Below are 20,128 nucleotides of genomic sequence, written 5' to 3'. Positions count from 1 at the left end.
GCTACTGAGTAGGCCTGCCACTGAAGTATTGAGTGGTTACATTCCGTTAATTTTGGAATGACCAGCAAGGCCTCCTCTGACAATCTTAGAGGTCAGCTGGGTATATATAAGGAAGGGTGGCCTGCTAGATATCCTGGTCCTGTTTAGGGCTTTGTATGACAATAACATAGCCTTGTACATGGCTTGGTAACAAATAGGCAGCCAGTGCAGTTCTTTTAACACTGTTGTGAAGTGAGCATAGCGGGGTGTTCCAGTGAGCACCCTCGCTGCTGCATTCTGCACTAGATACAGCTTCTGAACTGTTATAGAAATTTCAGCTTTAATATGTTTAGCTTAGCTTAAGCTGTTCGGCGTAGTTAGATTTGTGTGTGTGTTCTACCTCTGTATGAAACTGCCATGCTAACAAAGACACAGTGCCTTATCAGAGACTGAGGAATGTCAAGAATGTAGCATGCAAGAGTATGTGACTATCTCTCTGCACATGCCTGAGTATGTGAAAGGCGTTGCCTGTTTCCTGTCTCCTTCTCAGCTAGACAAAGAGATCAATAGAGCGCAAGCGTAAGACAGCCCCCAAAGACTTTATGTATATAAGCTTCTGGATCACACTACTTGATTGCTGTCTCTGTGGTGCACTGGCCCCAAAGATTGCCTTATTCTGCAGAATGAAATTGTGTTGGACCAGATCTCTGCCTCCTCTCATTCTTGGTAAACAAATTGGATGAGTCTACCAGGGATAGAACACAATTTTTGTAACAGAACCACACACAAGGGCAGCCCCACACAGAGCACATTGCAGAAGTCTAATAGTGAGGTTACCAGTGCATGGATCACCATGGCTAGGCTGTCCCTATCCAGGAATGGGCATAGTTGGCATACCAACCAAAGTTGGGCCTCCAGTGAAAAACATTGATCCAGGAACACCGCCAAACGATGGACCTGCTCCTTCAGAGGGAGTGCAACCCCATCCAGAACAGGCAAACAGCCCAATTCCTGGACCTGAGAACTGCCAGCCTATAGGGTCTCTGTCTTATCGGGATTCAGCTTCAGTTTATTTGCCCTCATCCAAGCCATAACTGCACGGCCTGTCCCGATTCAGAGGCCACAGAGAAATAGAACTGGGTGTCGTCAGCATACTGGTGATACCTTGCCCCAAGTCTCCTGATGACCGCTCCCAACAGCTTCATATAGATACTAAATAACATTGGGGACAGGATGGTGCCCTGTGGCACCCCACAGTTCAGCTGCCATGGAGCTGAGGTGCAGTCACCCAATGCTATTCTCTGGAACCGACCCCCCAAGTACAAATCGAACCACTGTAGAACAGTGCCTCCCACTTGCAACTCATGGAGGCACTCCAGGAGGATATTGTAGTCAATGGTAACAAAAGCCACTGAGAAATCAAGAGGTAACAAGGTCACACTCCCTCCGGTCTCTGCCAAAGAAGGTCATCCATCAGGGCAACCAAGGCTGATTCCATCCTAAAACTGGGCCTGAATCCAGACTGAAATGGATCCAGATAATTAGTTTAATTCAAGAGCACCTGCAGCTGAGATGCCACCACTCTCTTGAGCAGCTTATTCAGGAATGGGGTGTTTGTGGCCGGATGATAGTTAGCACAGATCTCTGGATCAAGGGAGGGTTTTTTCTGGAGTGGTTGTACCACTGTCTCCTTCAAGGCAATGGGAACCAGCCCATCACGCAGTGATGTGTTCACCACTCCAGTGATCCATCTGGTCAGCCCCCCTCAGCTACCTCGAATAAGCCTCACAGCCAAGGGTCGAGAGATCATGTGGGGGGTTTGATGCAAGCGTTCTGTCCACATCCTTAGGCTCCAAAAACTGAAACTGATCCCACAGAACAGGATAAGACAATGCACTGGATGAAATATCCCATCTAGCTAGCCAGTCCCCCTCCCCCATACATACATAGGTATAGGATTGCAGCTTTTTCCCTCTTGTTTGCGCCCAAACCCAGGGAAATTAAGGAGCAGTTTTGTTTGGTTTTTTTTTTTTTTAAGGTAGTTTCCCACCTTTTCAATCTGTTGTTTACCTGGATTTGAACAGCTGTTCTCTGATAAGAGCACACTAAGAGGACACTTGTACCAGACTAATTAATCTAGAGGAAGGGGTCTATTTGTGTGTAACTGTAAACCATAATATTTTTCCATAATAATTTAGATGCAGTGGGTCTTAATAAAACAAAAACTTCTCGGGTACTGTTTTCCATCCTTTTTGCTGCATAAAGCAAAAACCTAACTATAATTTTTTCACCAGGAAAAAGAAAAAACCAACAAGAACCCTTATATCCATAGTCATTTTATTCTGTTGGATGGTTACATAAATTCATAATAAACAACACAGCTGTGCCTCTGGGAAAAATAAATGTTCTCACATACACATAGAAGAGCTGCAACCTGATTGAGGGTGCAATCATTTGCAGATTTAGACAGAAAAAGAAAAAAAAAACTGTCTAAACCTGCAGAGGGTTGTATCTTAAAGGCATTTTACAGTGCAATCCTATACACACTTATCTGTGAGCAAGCCCCATTGAACTCACCGGGCCTTACTTTTGAGTATACGTGTATAGAATTACACAGTTCATCAATGGTCTAATTGTGGGGTTGGGCAGACATGGCCTCTCTTCATTCCCCCCCCCCCTACTGAAACACTTGGTGATTCCGTGGCAGGTATTGCAGGCCTGCCAGAGCCCCTGCTCCTCAGGTGAGCCCAAATCCAGCTGCAGACCCAGAACTTGGCCTCCAAATCCCATGAGAACTCGCCCCCTGAATTCTTGTGAGAACTCTGTCTCACAAGATTTGGGGGAGGAAGAATGCGATTGGAAGATGACGGAAGGAAGGATGGTGCGGCAGATAGCCTCCTGGAGATCCAGGAGCCCAAAGCAAAGATTTGGGGCTCCAGCCCTAGTGCCCACCCATCCCAGTTCACTGCAATCCACTGTGGTTGCAGTGCATACCAATGGCCCTTTTGAATATTCAAGCTGCATCAGGTGGTCACTGTGGCTTATCGTGTTGTGAAAATCCAGAGAGGGTGGCTTATGCGAGGGTTAAATAACCTTCACATAAACCATGGGCTGTTTTAGGGCTATGTGCGGTTACGGTGGATTAACCATGGTTTAAATAAACTACAGTGGGCTGCAATGATCATGCGAAGCTGGTCACTGACTCTCAGCCTAACCTACTTCACAGGGTTGTTGTGAGGATAAAATGGAGAGGAGGAGGATCATGTACGCCACCTTGGGCTCCTTGGAAGAAAGGTGGGATATAAATGTAACAAATAAATAAATGTAAAGTCTGAATTCCCAGAAATAGTTGCCCGTGGTGACATGAACTATGTCTAGCAAACAAGCTAGTGTTGAAGACACAGGAGCAGGGGCGTTGTTAAGAAGTGGTCCACCTGAGCACAGGCTGTGGATCTTTTGAGGTGTCCTAATTGCAATGTTTTTACATTTTCCCATTGACTTGCACTGGAAAACAGAAACGGCCATAACTTTTTTCGTTTGTATGATAAATACATAAAATTTGATAGCCCCCATGGAGCTGAATGAACCTGCCCAATTTCAGGCAGTTAGGTCTAGTGGCTTTTGTGCTATTTTGTGGCCTTTTCAGTGGTTGTGTCCCAGTTGTGGAATGCTCTGAGAGGCTCACCTGGTGCCTTTGTTGTGTTCTTTTTGATATTGCTCCAGGCTTTTTAATCCTTAATTAACAAAAAAATGTTAGTGCTTATTAAATCTTTGCACTGCTATTGTTCTCTGCCGTGGGTTTTACTTTAGCTTTATTCTATCGTTGTTTTGTTAATAGTTTTACATTATGCTTTGTTCTGTGTTCTGTGTGTGTTTATACACGTGCACGCACACGCATGCACACACACGTGTGTGTGTGTGGGTGTGTGATGGTTTTAACCTCTATTATGTGAACTGCTGAGAAAGCTTCAGCTATTGGAGGGTATATAAAAGTAATAGAAATAAATAAATTCTAGGACATAAATTGATTATCAGAATTCACCCTTAACCCTATTTGTTATGGATCCTGGAAACTATTGTTTCAGGAATTTATATATGCAATTTGTAAACCACATGGAATAGCAGCCTTCAGAGATTTGGCAGATGTCTTCATCCAGCCTATTACGTATAGAGCTACAACCTCCATTTCCACTGATGCAGTCTTCAGGAGTCATTACATTATCAATTACATCAGGCAACAGAATGAGAAGAATGGTGGAGAGCAGAACTATGTAATTACTTGCAACTAGGGATGCTGGAGAAATTCGAGACGGACTAAAATGAGCTCAGATTTCTAAGAATCTGACCTGCAGAATCCACTGCAGAGCGACCCCCACAGGCTGCGCAAAGTCCATGGACTTTATTATTATTTTTTACTTTTCAAAAATTCACGCATATAAATTCGTAAGAAAATACGCAAGTTTCTGCTGAGGAAACAGTGAATGGAATGGGGGACAATACGCTAAATGTTACGTACTAAGGTAAATTATGTAAATATTTACATAAATATGTACGTAATTATTTACGTATTTTTCTGCATGATGAAAAAAAAATTCATATCTGCCTGTGGGTGGATGACGGAACAAAAGGCACCTGACAATCTGCGAAACACAGACAGGGAGGATTTTACACAGTCCATACATCCCTACTTGCAACCTTAATAAAACAGATCCTCCCAATCAACTCGGGTTAGACATTGGAGCTGGTGGGTTCTGAAATGAGAAGCATGTTGAGTCATTCCATCTAAATACAAGAACTCAGAACAGCACACGAGGAAGTAGATACCGGAATTCTTCTTCACTATGTCAACAGCAGATCACCATACACTGTTGTAGTTTCTCCAGTGCTGATGTCATGATAGTAATACATGCAAGAAAAAGAGTAAGAGGTAGACATGATCAGAAGAACATATCATAACAACAGAGTTTTAAATTATATCAGTTTTGTGTGTTTTTTCCTCCAGGCAAATGCTTTGAAACTCTGTAAAGAAGATGGAACAAACAACATTCCTGAGGGTGAATTCTTGGTTCTTTGACAGCATAGTTAGAGCATGTGGCTGGATGCAATTCAGTATCGTAGGACGTCTCACCTGAGACAGGTACACATCTGTCCCCCTCCAAACAAAAATTAGTTCAGGGATCATGAAGAACCAGTGAGAATTATGCTGTTCCATGGTGGCAGTTCTGATGACAGATTGTTCCAGAGCTTTGGTTCTCTTCCCAGGTGTTTAGATGCAATATGCAGGCTAGAAAGGGTCAGTGTTTAGGATAATGTGGACTCTTGGAGACAGATGTTATATTAGCCTCATTCTGAAGACTGATTTTTAAAAGCCCTTCACTCTGTGGAACTCTGTGAAGTTACCCACCACTTCTCTCTTGTGGTTGGAGAGAGAGGGAGGGAGGGGGGAAAGGGTCTTTCCTTAGGAACATTATGGGATATCCAGCACCTATTATTTTTTTCTTAGCCAGTGAAAGGTAAGTAAAGGCCTGAAGATTGGTCTCTCACATCAACTCCCCCCGCACCCCCTGTGTCAGAAGTTTCAAGAACAGAAGATATAGGGGAATTATTTACTCTGATAAAGATTTTATCTTTGCAATTTACAGAGCAAGCCAAAAGGTTGGATTTAATCCAAAATTCCACCACCACCTTGCAAGGAGCTGTAGATGTAATTAATGCATCGTGGCAAAAAATGGAGACGAAAATGAATGAGCTAGAAGACCGAGTGGCAGGAAATGAAACTAAGACACACATTTGTTTTAAAAATGCCTCTGATGGAATTTCTCAACTGGAGACCTTCACAAGGAGATCCAATGTACGTATTATTGGGATTAAAAATCTAATGATGTAAAATTGCCTATTTTTGTGGATAAACTTTTGCATGAGATACTCCCTATCCCATCTGATTATTTACTTGATACTGAGCAGGCATTTTGTGTGCCAAATGCTAAAGGGACTGACTACACAATCATAGTCCAATTTGCAAAAGTCTCCACAAAGAATTATATCCTGCGTTTGGCAAGAGAGGGTGGAAGCCTTTCCTGGAAACAAGATAAAGTTATGTTATTTCCAGACTACATCAAAGAGGTGGCGAATAAAAGAAGGCAATTTATCAAAGCAAAACATATGGTAAAACAAATGAACTTACAATATTACTTAAAATATCCTGCTACACTTTGTATTGTGTCTGAAGGTCAGAAGAAGAAGTTTCTAAATCATGAAATGGCGGAGGCATGGCTGAACGTAAAAACACGTGAGATTTCTGTTACAACCCCATGAACTGGAATCTTTAAACAAGCTTTGTTAACTGTTTGTGTGTAGTCTACATGATCCAGGCTAGCTCTGAAGATAAATGATTATACATATATTCGTTTATTCTCTTTCATCTTTCATTTTTTCTTGCTTTTCTTTATATTTTTATTTCAAAATAGATATATCTAGTATAAAATATATATCTAGTATAAAATATATATCTAGTATAAAATATATTACTGATTGTTGAAGGTTTATATTAATTTTTATTATTATATAACACTACATATATTTATTATTATTATTATTATTAATATAGGCTTCTGGGAATGAATTGTAGACCTGTTTCTTTGATATAAAATTGATGATATGATATTGAAATGTAAGGTTGTTTATTAAACTGTAAGATTGTTAAGGTTATAGATATAGTTTTTAAAATAGAATGGCATCAGAGGCCGGGGAGTATTGGAGTTTAAACTTAATTCTTTAAAGGGGAGGGAGAGGGGGAGTGAAGGGGAAATAATCTTTTTTCTTCACTTCACTTCCTTTCCTCCTCCCTTTTCCTTTTTCTTTCTTTTTCCTTCTCTCTTTGTTATTGTAGTGTCCTCATCAGAATATTGTATTGTTGGGAAATTGTAGTATTGATTAGGTTGTTGGTAATTTTGGTATTGTTTATTTCATTTATAAAGATAAAATAAATAAAAATATATTTTAAAAAAATTGGTCTCTTACTGCAATTTCGTTTCCTTGACCAAAACAAGTGAGACAAAAGTTTGACAAAGCTATTATTTACCACTTTTCATGGTTTAAAGCCATTTGAAAGGAACTGTATTTCTTTCATATCAATTATTCAAAGCTCAGCAGCTTTGGATGCAGCCAAAAGGATCCTGCCTTGTAGCACTGGATTCCTGTACTGGACGTTTGTTTACCTCTTTAATGCCCTTCTGCAGACATAAGCAGTCCTAGGCAAGTGGGGAGGGAGACATGGGGAACATTTATCTCCATCTTTTTCTGCCACAATCCTGGTGTGTGTGTGTGTGTGTGTGTGTGTGAATAGGTGAGAATACCTGGTGTATGTGTGTGAATAGGTGAGAATACCTCTGGTGGTATTTGCATTTCAAGGGAGGGATGATTTGCATTTGGAGGAGGGATTTTTTGTCAGGACCAAGAGTTAAACTCCCACCCCATCCTAAGGCTGGGGGTGGGGGCTTCTATTTACATAATAGAAAACATGCAAATTAATTGCATTAATTAACTGCAATTAATGTCACCTCTGATTTGGCCCTGAGTTTTAGACATGGGAGATCCAGCTTTGAATCCACTCTCAAATCATAAAACTCATTGGTAAATTCAGGGGACTTTTTCAATCTAATAAGGATGCCCCTTTTCCCTCTGTCAGACTGGCAGACTTTAACAGCTGCATGACAGGCAGAAATTCAAGCAGGTGAAACAAACAGAGCACAATGGAAGTTACAATCAATCACAGTGTATATTATAATAATCTATTGCTATGAATGCCAGGCATGCTGACCTGGCCAGGCATCAGGCGAGCAAAGGGCTGGATGCGCCTGATCTCAGAAGCTAAGAAGGGTCAGCCCTGGTTAGTACTTACTTGGATGGGAGACCTCCTGGGAATCAGGCTTCCTGCATGGAGCAAGGGGTTGGACTCAATGGTCTTGTAGGCCCCTTCCAACCCTATGATTCTATGAGATCTATATCCTTTGCCAGGCAAATTGCTTGTTAATGATCCAGGATTTTTAGGGAATGGTTCAGAGACCACTCTGGAATCACTGCAATGGGAGATCTCTTGGGAGGAAGAGAATACTTTCCTGCCCCCTCAGCTAACGATAATGTAAGGTGTATGTGTGTGGGGGATACATGCATGCCTGTAAAACAACAGAAGCCAGCTTTGGGGGCAGTGAGACAGAAAAACTGCAGTTTGGAATAAGACTGAAAAACAGAGTGAGTGGGAGCTGTAAGCGAAACACATCAGAGACACTTCTCTATGGAGGTCTGATGTGGGAACAGTGGATATTCTGTTTGTACAAATTTTGTGCTGTTTGCCTCCACCTATGCTCATTCTGTATATTTGTAAATAAACTTAAATATTACATAAACACTTTCCCCATGCTGGCTTGAAAATGCTGTAGTACTTTTTCTGTCTAAACATGCATAGGTTGTGTCCTAATTCTCCAAGGAAAACCAACTCCAAGTCCAACCCTGGAACTTCTAACCTTTTGGGGAAGTGGAGGGTAAGTAACATTATTTACACACACATTCTGAAATATAAATGGCAATGAATACTTACCCCCCACACACGCACACACCTACTGGATAAAATGCACTCAACACATTTAACAAATATTATATAAAAACATCATGCTTGTGGAAAAGAAATCAAGGTCAAAGGCTAACATAGTGCCCAGGAACTATCCATAAATTGAACACAATACAATGACTGTGTTTGCATGTGTGCCTGTCGTGTGTTGGGGGGGATTAGCATAATTACCCTTGGCAGCTTGCTGTGTCATGCAACTACGGACTGGGTGGCTTGCTTCCATGGGTAACAAGACACCCAGAACCCATGGACTGTTGTATGGTTCTGGGTGGCTTGGTTCACATGACACAACAAGCTGTGCAGCCAAAGGTAATTATGCGAATCCCCCCGACACACGACAGGCATACGCAGAGTGGTTAACAAGCAACCGTGGCTTATTAACCATGCTGCCATCGTGCGAACTGCCCTAACAGCTATCAACCCTCCTCAAAATCCCTCAATGACAGGAACATACACAGCTGCCTTACACTGTCCGGGTTCGGATGATCACAAGGGTAAAAGAAGCTATTGTGGCTTCTTCCCACTGCCCCTGCCACACGACTGTAATTTGCATAATTACCCGCACTGCGGCGCAGATTACTATTTCATCTGAACCCTGCGCACGGTGTGGCTTCATACCCACCCTAAGACCCACAATGTCCAGTAGGGGTCATAGGGCGGGTACGAAGCTATCCCCACCGCACCACACGCAGGGTTTAGACAACACAGCAATCCATGCTGCAGCAAATTGCAAATTGCATGCACAGGGGCGGGGGGAGAAGCCACAAAGGCTTATTTTACCCCCGTGATTGTCTGAACACCCCCAATGACTCAGACCCTTGGTCCATCTAGCCCAGTATTGTTGACACCGACCAGCAGCAATGGCCCTTCAGGATTCTAGGCAGGGGTTTTTCCAGCCCTGCCTGGAGATGCTGGGGATCAAACCTGGGCACTTCTGCATGCAAAGCAGGGGCTCTACCACTGAGCCGTGGTCTATTTTTAAAATTCTGGTTCCCTTTGTTCATGGGACACCATTAATATGGACATTAAACACACACACACACACCATCCATTTACAGTAAATAAAGTTGGACCATATTTTTCACCCAGAAATTTCACCCAAGAAAAAGGTAACAACTCTACAGTCTAGTGTAGCCTAGCTCTCAGGGCTGTTGTAAATCTAAATAAGGACTGCAAAACTCTTTGTACTCTGAAAGTGTGCAGTCGAAATAACTAATCACAACAATACATTTCTACTCTCAGGTGATCAATGAAAGGAAAACTTCAGCTCCAGCTTTCCTTCTTGACCAGTAGACAAGCAAAAATACACATGAACTTGCTCATCACTTAAAGCTCTGTTGAAAAGAAAGATGTACATTTTCGTATACTCTGTGCAATATCTGCATGTGTTAAAAGCCAAGCAAAGTATCTGGAATGCAGGATAACAAGCAGAGTCATCAAAAACCAACATCCTCTGTTAAAAGCTGTTTGCTAACTTCTCCCTGTAAGTTTATCAGCGTCTTGCAAAGATGTTCTTCTCTGCCGTAACAACGGGCATCACCATGGAGACCTAACACAAATCTATGTAACACAGAAAGAACCTGAACATTTTAACACATCATCTGTATGGCTTTTGGTAACTATTTTGAAATGTTACTCATAATAAACCCTCCACCACCCCTACCCCCACTTCTCTGAACATTATGAGGAAATGTGTCATTCTTTAAACTCTGAAATCTAGTCTCAAATAACTGGGCAGGTGCTAGATTCACTTAGGTGAAGAAAAACTACAACACTGGAGAGATTTCAACAGGGATCATTCATCCATTTGGGGAAGAATCTATCAAGCAGAACTTTCTTTTTCCTCTAGGTTCAAATGGGATTTTTCTTAAAAGATGTAGGCTTAATAATTAATTCCCCCCTTTTGCATTCTTTCCTCTGTCTGCGGCACATTTTTGAAAAGCTGTTATTCCCTGGGCCCCTGCTCTTGTGTTTTAGCAGCTGTTTTCTATTGTTTTCTCAGACTGGGGCCAGCAGAAGCATGGAACACATTACTTGCCAGGAGTGTTTCCTACACTATTATTTAGTCAAAGTTCCAAGACAGACTGTGATTTTGAGTAGCCTGATAACACAAAAAAAATATACCCAACTTATACCAAGTGGAATTCTTAAACTCCTGGGGCTGCTCCTTTATCAAAAAAGTGGGCATGTTTCCAGATGGAGACACATTTCAAATACTCATAGTCTTATACAAGTAAAGTTGACACCTTTGCGTGGACAGAAGTTTTATACTTTTTAGCAGCTGCATAACAGTCAGGAACCAAGAGGTGAAATTTTCCTAAGTTTAGAAATGCAGGTAGGTTATTGGCAAGTACTACACCTTCAACTTGAGATGGGCTTAAGTTCAAAATCACAAATAAGGAACCACTGAATGCAATACAACTCCTTTCCTGTTACATGTTTGCTCAATAGCCCTTTACTCAGCTGCAATTGTGGAAGAAGCTGCACCTGCCAAAAATCTCTCTTCTACATGTATTTAAGGGCACAGGAAAACTGTACTATAAATGTTATGTGTAGTTTTATCTGATGCCCATCACTCTGGCTCAAATGTACCCCTTAAATGCCAACGTGTTCCGTTATTTTGCTGCCCCTATCATTACCAAGAACGTTTTGGACCTTTCCCCCCCTGGGTATAAATGTGTTAAAGAACATTCTTGGAAATCTTTCAGAATGATTAGTCAGAGGAGTACCTGTTGTTTTCCCCAGTGTAAAAGTAAATTCTGTGCTCTGTGAAGTCACTTGGAGTACTGTCTTTTCAGTAGGATGTCCTGCTTGTTGGGGGACAAAACCAAACCCTATCTTTCTCCCTCTGGGAACAGCTGCACAACAACCTTCACTGCTTCAGAATTTTGGGTTGCTTCCTGATAACCCTCAGTATGTGTTGTGTGTGTTTCATTCTGTGTGTAGCCTAAGGTTTCAAATCCCCCTCCTCCCCCATGATTAGTGGCTGTGAAGAGAAATCAGATGTTTACGCAAATAAATATGGTCCTTGGTCCTACAGAGCATTCATTAGAGGCTTTGTAGAATGCAGAGTGGATTAATCAAAAGCAGCTGGTTGATGTGGGTGGGCTCTTCGGTACTGCTTTCATTGCTGAATTTCAAGTTCTAAATTATCTTAACATGCCTTCCACTGTTGGAAATTATTAGAATAATTAGAGGGAAATACGCATTTATTAATCAAACCAGAGCATGAGCATCATATAAAGCCAGCTAATGGGAATAAAGATAAGGCAAACCCAGTTCTCTGTATTTTCTATATGAGCAACTGTGAAATCAGTAGGGATGTATGAAAGTCACTTACCTTTTCGCAGCTTGGCTTCGCGGTGGGGGGGAGGCGCTTCGCTTTCCCCCCTGAAGTTCAGGCGAAGGGGGGGAGGCTTCCCGCCTCGCCCGGCCGAAATTCAGGCCGAGGAGAAGCGCTCCATCTCCCCGGCTGCAAAACAAAAAGTAAAAAAAAAAAAAAAGACCCCGTGATAGGCTACATGACGATTTACGTAGCCTATCACGGCTAGATTTCCAAAGTCAGCCGTGATAGGCTACGTAAATCGTCACGTAGCCTATCACAGGTGACTTTGGAAAAAAAAAAAAGCGCGTACGCAAATGGCGGCAGCCCATGGGCGCCGCCATTTGTGTTCCTTATTTTGGCATGTCTAGTCTACGTAAAGATTTACATAGACTACGGCAAAAATAAGGGCAACGCAAATAGCGTGCCCTTATTTTCACCGTAGTCTACGTAAATCTTTACGTAGACTAGACGTGCCAAAATAAGGAACGCAAATGGCGGCGCCCATGGGCCGCCGCCATTTGCGTTTTTTTTTTTTCAAAGTCAGCCGTGATAGGCTACATGACGATTTACGTAGCCTATCACGGCTGACTTTGGAAATCTAGCCGTGATAGGCTACGTAAATCGTTACGTAGCCTATCACAGGTGTGTGTGTTTTTTTTTTACTTTAGTTTTTTTGTTTGCAATGGCGGCGGCGGTGGCGGCAGCCGGTTGGGAGACCAGCCGCCGCCCCCGCCTGCGCCGAAACGCCGCCGGGAGGGACATTCGCCAAAGGTAAGTTCCGTCCTGGGGGGGGCGGAGAATTTCACCGCCGATTTCGGGGGGCCGAATGCGTTGGCGCTCGGCCCCCCGAAGATTTGGGGAGAAATTCTCCGCCATCCCTAGAAATCAGCCATGAACCTGAATGCCTAGTTTCAGCAGTAGCCAGGAGTTCATTTGAACAGTGGGCCAGCTGCACCCATTCCTAAGATGGCTGATCTGGTCAGTTACATGCCTTAATTACATCGTTTTTGGACTACTGTAATGATCTCTGTGAGGAGTTGCATTCAAAAACTATTTGGAAAGTTCAGCTGATCCGGAATGCTGCAGAAAAACTGCTGACCGGGGCCAGTTATAGGGAGCGCGTTACTCCCTTGTCATAACAGCTTCACTTCCTACCAGTCCGTTTCCAGGCAGAATTCAAATGCTGGTTATGACCTACAAAACTTTATACAGCTTGGGACCATGGCTGCCTTAAAGACCACGTTCTCCCATATGAGCTTGCCTGGGTCTTAACACCTTTGGGAAAGGCCCTTCTTTTGAGACCCCAACCTTCAGAGATGCGTTTGGTGGTAACGCAAAAGAGGGCTTTCTTGGTGCTCCCAAGCTATAGAACTCCCTGCTGAGGGAGGCTAGGTTCACTCCCTTTCTGCTGTCCTTCCACTGGCAGGCAATTACCTTTTTATTCAAACCTTTGATGTGTAAGCAGGTCTGTAAGGTTGGGTGTTTTTATTCTGTTATTGTTGTGTTTTAATTATGTTATTAATGTATTTGTTTAATTGTTATTTTAATTATGTTTTATTTGTGATTGTAAGCTTCCTTGCTGTTTCTCTTGGTAGAAAGACAGGGTACAAATCAAATAAATTGCGCCTTTACTGACAAATCAAATAAATTTAAAGTATCTGTACCAACGTGCTTGCCCTCTTTCTTTAATCTTTTTTAAAAACTGAATTTAGGGAAGTTCTGACATATGCAAAACCTCTGGGACAAGGAACATTTCCATATTTAAATAAACATACAAATAAAAACAGATTAGAAGTAGAATGTGAAACTAATATGTACAGGGCTGGACTAACTGTAGAAGCAAATTGGGCACTTGCTTCCATTGCGTAAATAGCTTGGAAAAATAGCAGCTGTCTGCACGTTTCAGTTTATCCAGTTTTTCAATGCATGCTTATCAGCAAATGGAGATTTTTTTCTAATCTATGTTAGTGATGGTGCCCAGCTGCATAGTATTTAGCTCAGATTAACTAATATAGAGCACACTCAAGTCATAGTTAATTAAAAATAATGGTATCCCTATCAACTTTTGCTCATTAACTTCACTTCATATTTGTACCCGGCTTCTCCTTCCGAAAGGAAACCCAGCATACAAGACGAGACGTGCCAATGGCAGCTTCCTTTCCAATGCAAAAAGCAGCTTCAGGAGGACAAATGAAGGGCAGAGGTAAAGGGTTAAAAAACCTCCCTCCTCCCTTCCACTACTGCTAATTTTTTTTAAAGAATCATGCAATGCTAAAGTTCTCATTTAATACAACATGTAGTTGGCCCAGAGCTTCACCCATGACTGCCTTTGAAATCAGTGCAAGCTCTCTCACTGGTTTCATTAGTCAGTTGCATGAAAATGTTTTGGTGGGAGGATTTGGGATTTTGTTCTGTTGTTTCATTGCCATTTTAGTTGCTTTAGCAAGCACTTTCTGTAGAGGATTTCCTCCCCCCAACCCATACGTATGCATGATATTCAGTTTCCTCTTTTATAATTTATAGGCAGCATGGTCCCCTGAAGTAAGAAATTCCTTTACAAGACCTGCTGTGGAAGCAAAAGAAAAGCAACCACACTGTTCTACTGCTGTCTCATCATCATTGCTGCATTTAAACATGTAATTTCTCTGCCTCTTCTTAAGTTTAATCAATCCCCATCAAACATCACTCCTCTAAGCAGAAAAGGATCAATGTTAAATTTCCTAATGAACAAAACAAAAACCTCTTTTGGCTTTGCTGCATGACTTTTAATAGGAAGATACCATGCCAAAAACACCATTTTGTTGTATAACCTTTAAGATGTACAGACATTACAGCATCATAACTGAGCTGATGGAAAAGATGTGAATTCTAGGGCTGTGCAGGGACCCCCTGATCCAACTCGGAGGTTGGCCCGATTTGGCTCAGGCAGATTTGGGGGCCCCCTGACCCGCCTCAGCCCTGAAGCAGGATTCAGATGTCAAACCCTGCTTCAGGTCCCCACCCGATGCCCCCACAGAAACTCTCTTACCTTGCTGCCACCTCCTCCTCTGCCGCCATCCTTGCTGCCGCCGCCACCATCAACTGCTGAGGCCTGGACGCTCATGGCGACTCTAACTGCAGGGAGTCACCATTTTTAAAATGGCAACTCCCTGCAGTAAGAGTTGCCGTGCGCATGCAGGCCTCAGCAGTTGGCAGCAGCGGAGAAGGCAGTGGCGATGGCAGCAGCAAGGACAGCAGTGAGGACGGCAGCGGCGGTGAGGACGGCGATGGCGGCTCAGGTAAGGAACTAGAGGCGCTGGGGGGGGGGAGTTCTGAAGCACACCGAGTGCTTTGGAGAGTCCCCGACCTGCTCCGGGTTGCTTCATGCCCCCTCCACTTCACCTCAGAAGGGGCACAAAGTGACCCGAAGCAACCCGCTTCAACTCGGGGTTCGGGCCTCGGAACGAAGCAGTGCACAGCCCTAGTGAATTCTCATTTGAAATAAGAATTGTTTCACTGGTTACAAGTTACCCGTTTCTTTATTATTCCTCTCCATCCGGGATAGATGGCATACTTCAAAAAACCAATAACTAAAACTGTGTATAAGGTTATAATTGCAAAGATTCAAATTTAAATTTTGGAGAGGCAGGCAGCATGTTAAGGCCTGGTCACATAGTTTAAGGCAACGTTCAATTACATCCATCAACTCCATACTGAAACAGACTGAGGTAGCCCACAGTACAGTATGCTTATGTGGCTATTGGCAGTAATGTGGGTGAATCCACACATGGACTCTCATGCTTCTTGGTGTAAACCTTTCTGATGTGTGAGGAAGGGGTGACATTAATTCCCAAGTACCTCCAAACACCTTGAACATAAGAACAGGAGAAAACTTCATCTAGCCCAGATGCTCATGTGAAGGACATTGAATTAGCCATCCCCTGCCATTTGCCGGCTCAGTATTTTGCTACTGAATGTATACTATTGATGCTAACAACCACTACCACTGACAAACCTCTCCTCCTGAATGTGGGTAATCTTGTAAAAACATTCACTTTTATGCTTGAAGCAGAACAGCTAAATGGTATCCCTCGCCACCCCTAATACATCCTGATGATTTGCTACCCTTTCACGATATCTGCAAATATGCTGCCTCCTCACAGAAGAATTGGCCCTGCATCCAAACTACTGGCCATCAGCACTAATTTATTCCCTTGCCTCTGAATCTAAAGCCAAGTCAAGTCATTTTCACCAGATGGTCCCATATTTTAGAATTATGAGGCAGAGGGAAGTCTTCTGTGTTCACTCTCTCCAAACCCTTTGTGATTTAAAAAAGCTACCCTATTTCTATTTATTTACAAATTTATATCCCACTCACCCAGCCTGAAAAAATTAGCATGGTGTCATGGATAATAGTGAACTTAAACTAGCAGATATGACCTAAAATCCCTGGTCATCCCTGAAGCTCAAATGGATTACGTTCAGCTAGGCACTTTCTCAGCCTAACTTCAAAGTGCTGTTGTGAAGATAAAATAGGAGAGCTCTGTACACCAGAGGTGTAGGACCTCAAGCCCAGGTCCCAATCCAGCCCTCCGGGGTTTCTCAGACAGCTCCACACCCTTGCTCCAGCCATGGATTGTTGGTGGTTTCCCAGCTTTTGTGCAGTTTCCTAATTCTAAAAGGTTGAAATGCCTCTACTAAGGCTTAGTTCAAAGGAGGGCAACAAAGATGATCAGGGGACTGGAAACAAAGCCCTATGAAGAGAGACTGAAAGAACTGGGCTTGTTTAGCCTTGAGAAGGGAAGACTGAGGGGAGATAGGATAGCGCTCTTCAAGTACTTGAAAGGTTGTCACAGAGAGGAAGGCCAGGATCTCTTCTCGATCATCCCAGAGTGCAGGACACAGAATAATGGGCTCCAGTTACAGGAAGCCAGATTCCGGCTGAACATCAGGAAAAACTTCCTGACTGTGAGAGCAATACAACAATGGAACCAATCACCTAGGGAGGCGGTGGGCTCTCCCACACTGGAGGTGTTCAAGAGGAGGCTGGACAGCCATCTGTCGGGGATGCTATGACTTGGATTCCTGCATTGAGCAGGGGATTGGACACAGTGGCCTTGTAGGCCCCTTCCAACCCTGCTATTCTATGATTCTTAGTTACTGGCAATATGAGCTTTAAACTACAATATGCTGGTATTTGAGGTTCACCTGGCACCTACATTGTATTCCTTCTGGTGCCAGGTGAAGACCTTTTTATTCTCCCAGGCATTTTAGTCTTTTAGCTTTCTAGTCTTTTAGCTTTGTTGTTTTAAATCTGTATTTTAAATCTCTGCATTGCGGCTAGGTTTTATTCTGGTTGCATTGTTATATTATGGTTTTAATGATTTTATATTTTTGTATTGTTTTACTGTGTACTTTTTGGTTTTAATTTTTGTGAACCGCCCAGAGAGCTTTGGCTATTGGGCAGTACAGAAATGAAATGAATAAATTTAGCACACACACACCCCTGGCTTCAGCCCCTCCCCCACACCGCAAGCTTCTCCAGAATAAGATTTGGCCCTTGGGTTAAAAGGGGTTCAACATTCCTGTTGTACACTGACCTGAGCTCCTCGGAGGAAGGATAGGCTAAAACTTCAATTTTAAAACCAACCTCAGGTGGCTCTGGTACTATGTATTTTATTTATATCTCACCTGTCTTCCAAGGCCCTGAAGGCAATGTATGCAGCTCCCCCTCACAACAACCCCCTGAGGTAGGTTAGCCTGAGAGACTGACTGACTAGTGTCTTAAGTCCAACCAGTGAGCTTCAAGGCTGAGTAGATCTGAACTTTCTTCTCTCTGATCCACGTTCAATGCTCCATCTGCTACTCCGCACTAGCTTATAGCAAATATATAACTTGTTGCGGCGAAGGGGCTTGCGTAACTCAGTGGAGCCATAAGCTATGCCGTGCAGGGCCACCCAAGACGGACAGGTCATGGCGGAGAGTTCTGACAAAATGTGGCCCGCTGGAGAAGGAAATGGCAACCCGCTCCAGTACTCCTGCCAGGAAAACCCCACGGAACGTATCACGGGGCTAAAGGAGATGACGCCGGAAGATGAGCCCCTCAGCTCGGAAGGTGGCCAATATACTACAGGAAGGCCTGGCGTGGTCCATGGTCCACGGGGTCACGAAGAGTCGGACACGACCGAACGACTGGACAACAGCAACGATGAGCATTCTGTTAACATTAAAACATTGTATTAGCAGAAAGCAGTGGTCACGGGGCAGATTAGAATGTAATAAATAAAAGGTATTAATATATGAAGTCAACGTACAGCAGCTAGCCCCTCCCCTTCTAAAGTATAAACGCCCTCGCCACCACGCTCCAGCCTCCCCTGAGGAGAGGCCTCCCCGCCTTCCCCCTCAGCAGCGAGGCCCCGCATCAGCCGGGGGCGCCGGACTGAGGGCCCCCGCCTCGCTCCGCCGGCGCCCGCCACGCGGCCCGCCCTCCTGCCGCCGCCTTCCCGCCCCTCCTCGTCCTCCTCCGTCAGAGCCAAGATGGCGGCGGCGGGGACGCGGGGGAGGGAGTCCCGCCTGAGGCGCCCACGCGGGGAGGGGGAGGCGGAGGCGGAGGGCGCTCCTGCTGCTGTGTCGGGGGAGAGGATGCCACAAGGGGCGGCGCCTGCTCCGTGACCGGCCGCCCGCCCGCTCGCTCGCAGCCTGCGGGGACGGCGATTCGGGACCGCGAGCACCTCGCCTGCCCCGCTTGCCGTGCCGCGGGGGAGCCGGCTCCCCGCCTGAGGTGAGCGATGGCGGGGAAGCGGCCGCGGCGGCCGCCGGCCCTCGCTGCCGCCGGCCTCCTCGCTCCTTCCCTCGGCGGCGGCGGGAGAGGAGGGCGCCTCTCGCGCGCGCGGGGTGCGTGTGCGCCCCTCGTCTCTCCTCGGAACCGAGCCGGGCAGCGGCGACCCGCGGGAGTCGAAGGGCGCCGCCGCCGCCGCTGCTTAGGGGGCAGCGATGCTAAGCTGGCCCGTTTGGGAGCTGGGCGGGCCGGCGGGGAGAACGCGGTTCTGGAGCATCTCTTAAGTTTTGGGGGCTGGGGTGATGCGAGCGGGGCGCGCGTGTTTGCGCGCGGAGAGGCCGCCGACGCGTCAGGGATGGCGGATGCTGGAGCGCGCGGGGGAAGCGGATAACGCCGTCAGCGGTCTGTCGACTCTGCCCAACTCACCGCGGTTTTGCTTCTTTTTAAGTCCGGCATTTGCCTGACACGCGTGAGGGCTGTGCCATGCCCACGCGTGAGTTTCACGAAGGTCTGCGGTATACATCTCCCTGCTCGCCTTTTTTTTTTTTGGGGGGGGGGGACAGAGATATAAGCACATGCCGAGGAGGACCCCGCTGGGGGCATCTGGCCGGGTTGTCCTGCCTCGTGGCGACTTCCACAACATCGCTGTACATGGCCAGCGTACACCAGATTTTGAAGGTTCGCCGCAGCGTAACACGGTGTCGACGCTGGTTCCAGAGATGTGGTCACACTCTGGTGCGACCAGGCAGCTGAAGCCGGGACGGGATGAGGAAAACAGGCTGGTTTCATTCAGAGGCTGGGAGCAAGTTTAACCTCCCATTTCAAGGGGGTCTCCAAGAGCCTGCCTTTACTTTTTCCCACATCAGGGAGTAGTTGCCATTTACTCCTGTGGAGAAAAGCAAAGTGCCGGGCTTAAAGACGCTGCTGTAGTAATGAGGGTAAACCCTGTCTCCCACCCCGGTGGTGCGTAAATTGTAACGCATTGCACTTCTGTGCCCTCATAGATCCTTATGATATACAAGCCTTCGTTCTTCACACACATCGCTTCTCCTGCGGACAGGCTCTTTAATTATAATACTTAAGCGTGTGTATAGCACTTTTATTGTTCAAAGTGCTTAAAGCACATTTTTGTTTTTGAGACCATTCCATATATTTTCAGTGGAGGCTGTAACCCTGTGCACACTTATGTGAGAGTAAGGTTCATTGAATTCTATAGGACTTACTTCTAAGTAGACACCCATAAGATTGTGCTGTAAGAAGCACAAACCCACACTATCCAATGTAAATGAAGAACTACATGAGAACTTTGCTATCATGTATGCATTGTAAAATGAGAATTCTGAACTTCCTTGGGCTATGAAGCATAAGTGCTTCCTCCTTATCTCAGGATAATCCTTATAATAGTCCTGAAAGATAGGGCAGTAGTTATTACCTTGTATTG

General features: G+C 44.8%; 2 protein-coding genes across 2 annotated transcripts in view; one reads left to right on the top strand and one right to left on the bottom strand.

Moving 5' to 3' along the window:
- Positions 1-14,677: 14,677 nt before the first annotated feature.
- Positions 14,678-19,210, bottom strand: LOC146337282 (uncharacterized). Its single transcript, XM_084816380.1, has 3 exons — positions 19,114-19,210; positions 18,224-18,885; positions 14,678-18,126 (listed from the first exon to the last, which is right to left on the bottom strand). The coding sequence occupies exons 1-3, from the start codon at positions 19,208-19,210 to the stop codon at positions 18,037-18,039; spliced, it is 849 nt and encodes a 282-aa protein (XP_084672506.1). The 3' UTR covers positions 14,678-18,036.
- DENND4A (DENN domain containing 4A) overlaps positions 18,307-20,128 on the top strand; it is a 74,097-nt gene continuing 72,275 nt past the window's right edge. Inside the window, exon 1 of the mRNA XM_084817479.1 lies at positions 18,307-18,690. The gene's annotated coding sequence lies outside the window, so the exon portion shown is untranslated. The remainder of the gene's footprint in view (positions 18,691-20,128) is intronic.

This window comes from Heloderma suspectum, chromosome 11 (assembly GCF_057233095.1).
Source record: "Heloderma suspectum isolate Gila_16-S chromosome 11, 16-S_ref, whole genome shotgun sequence".
NCBI classification, from domain to species: domain Eukaryota; kingdom Metazoa; phylum Chordata; class Lepidosauria; order Squamata; family Helodermatidae; genus Heloderma; species Heloderma suspectum.
The sequence above is the reverse complement of the archived record's forward strand: the minus strand, read 5'-3'. Positions and strand labels throughout refer to the sequence as shown.

What these genes read in the sequence shown, in the direction of transcription:
- LOC146337282 (XM_084816380.1), bottom strand. Translation starts at nt 19,210, where the DNA reads ATGTATACCGCAGACCTTCGTGAAACTCACGCGTGGGCATGGCACAGC. An exon ending in TAAAAAGAAGCAAAACCGCG is followed by an intron (nt 18,886 to 19,113) that starts GTGAGTTGGGCA and finishes CCCCCTAAGCAG; the next exon opens with CGGCGGCGGCGGCGCCCTTC. An exon ending in AAGGGGAGGGGCTAGCTGCT is followed by an intron (nt 18,127 to 18,223) that starts GTACGTTGACTT and finishes TAATGTTAACAG; the next exon opens with AATGCTCATCGTTGCTGTTG.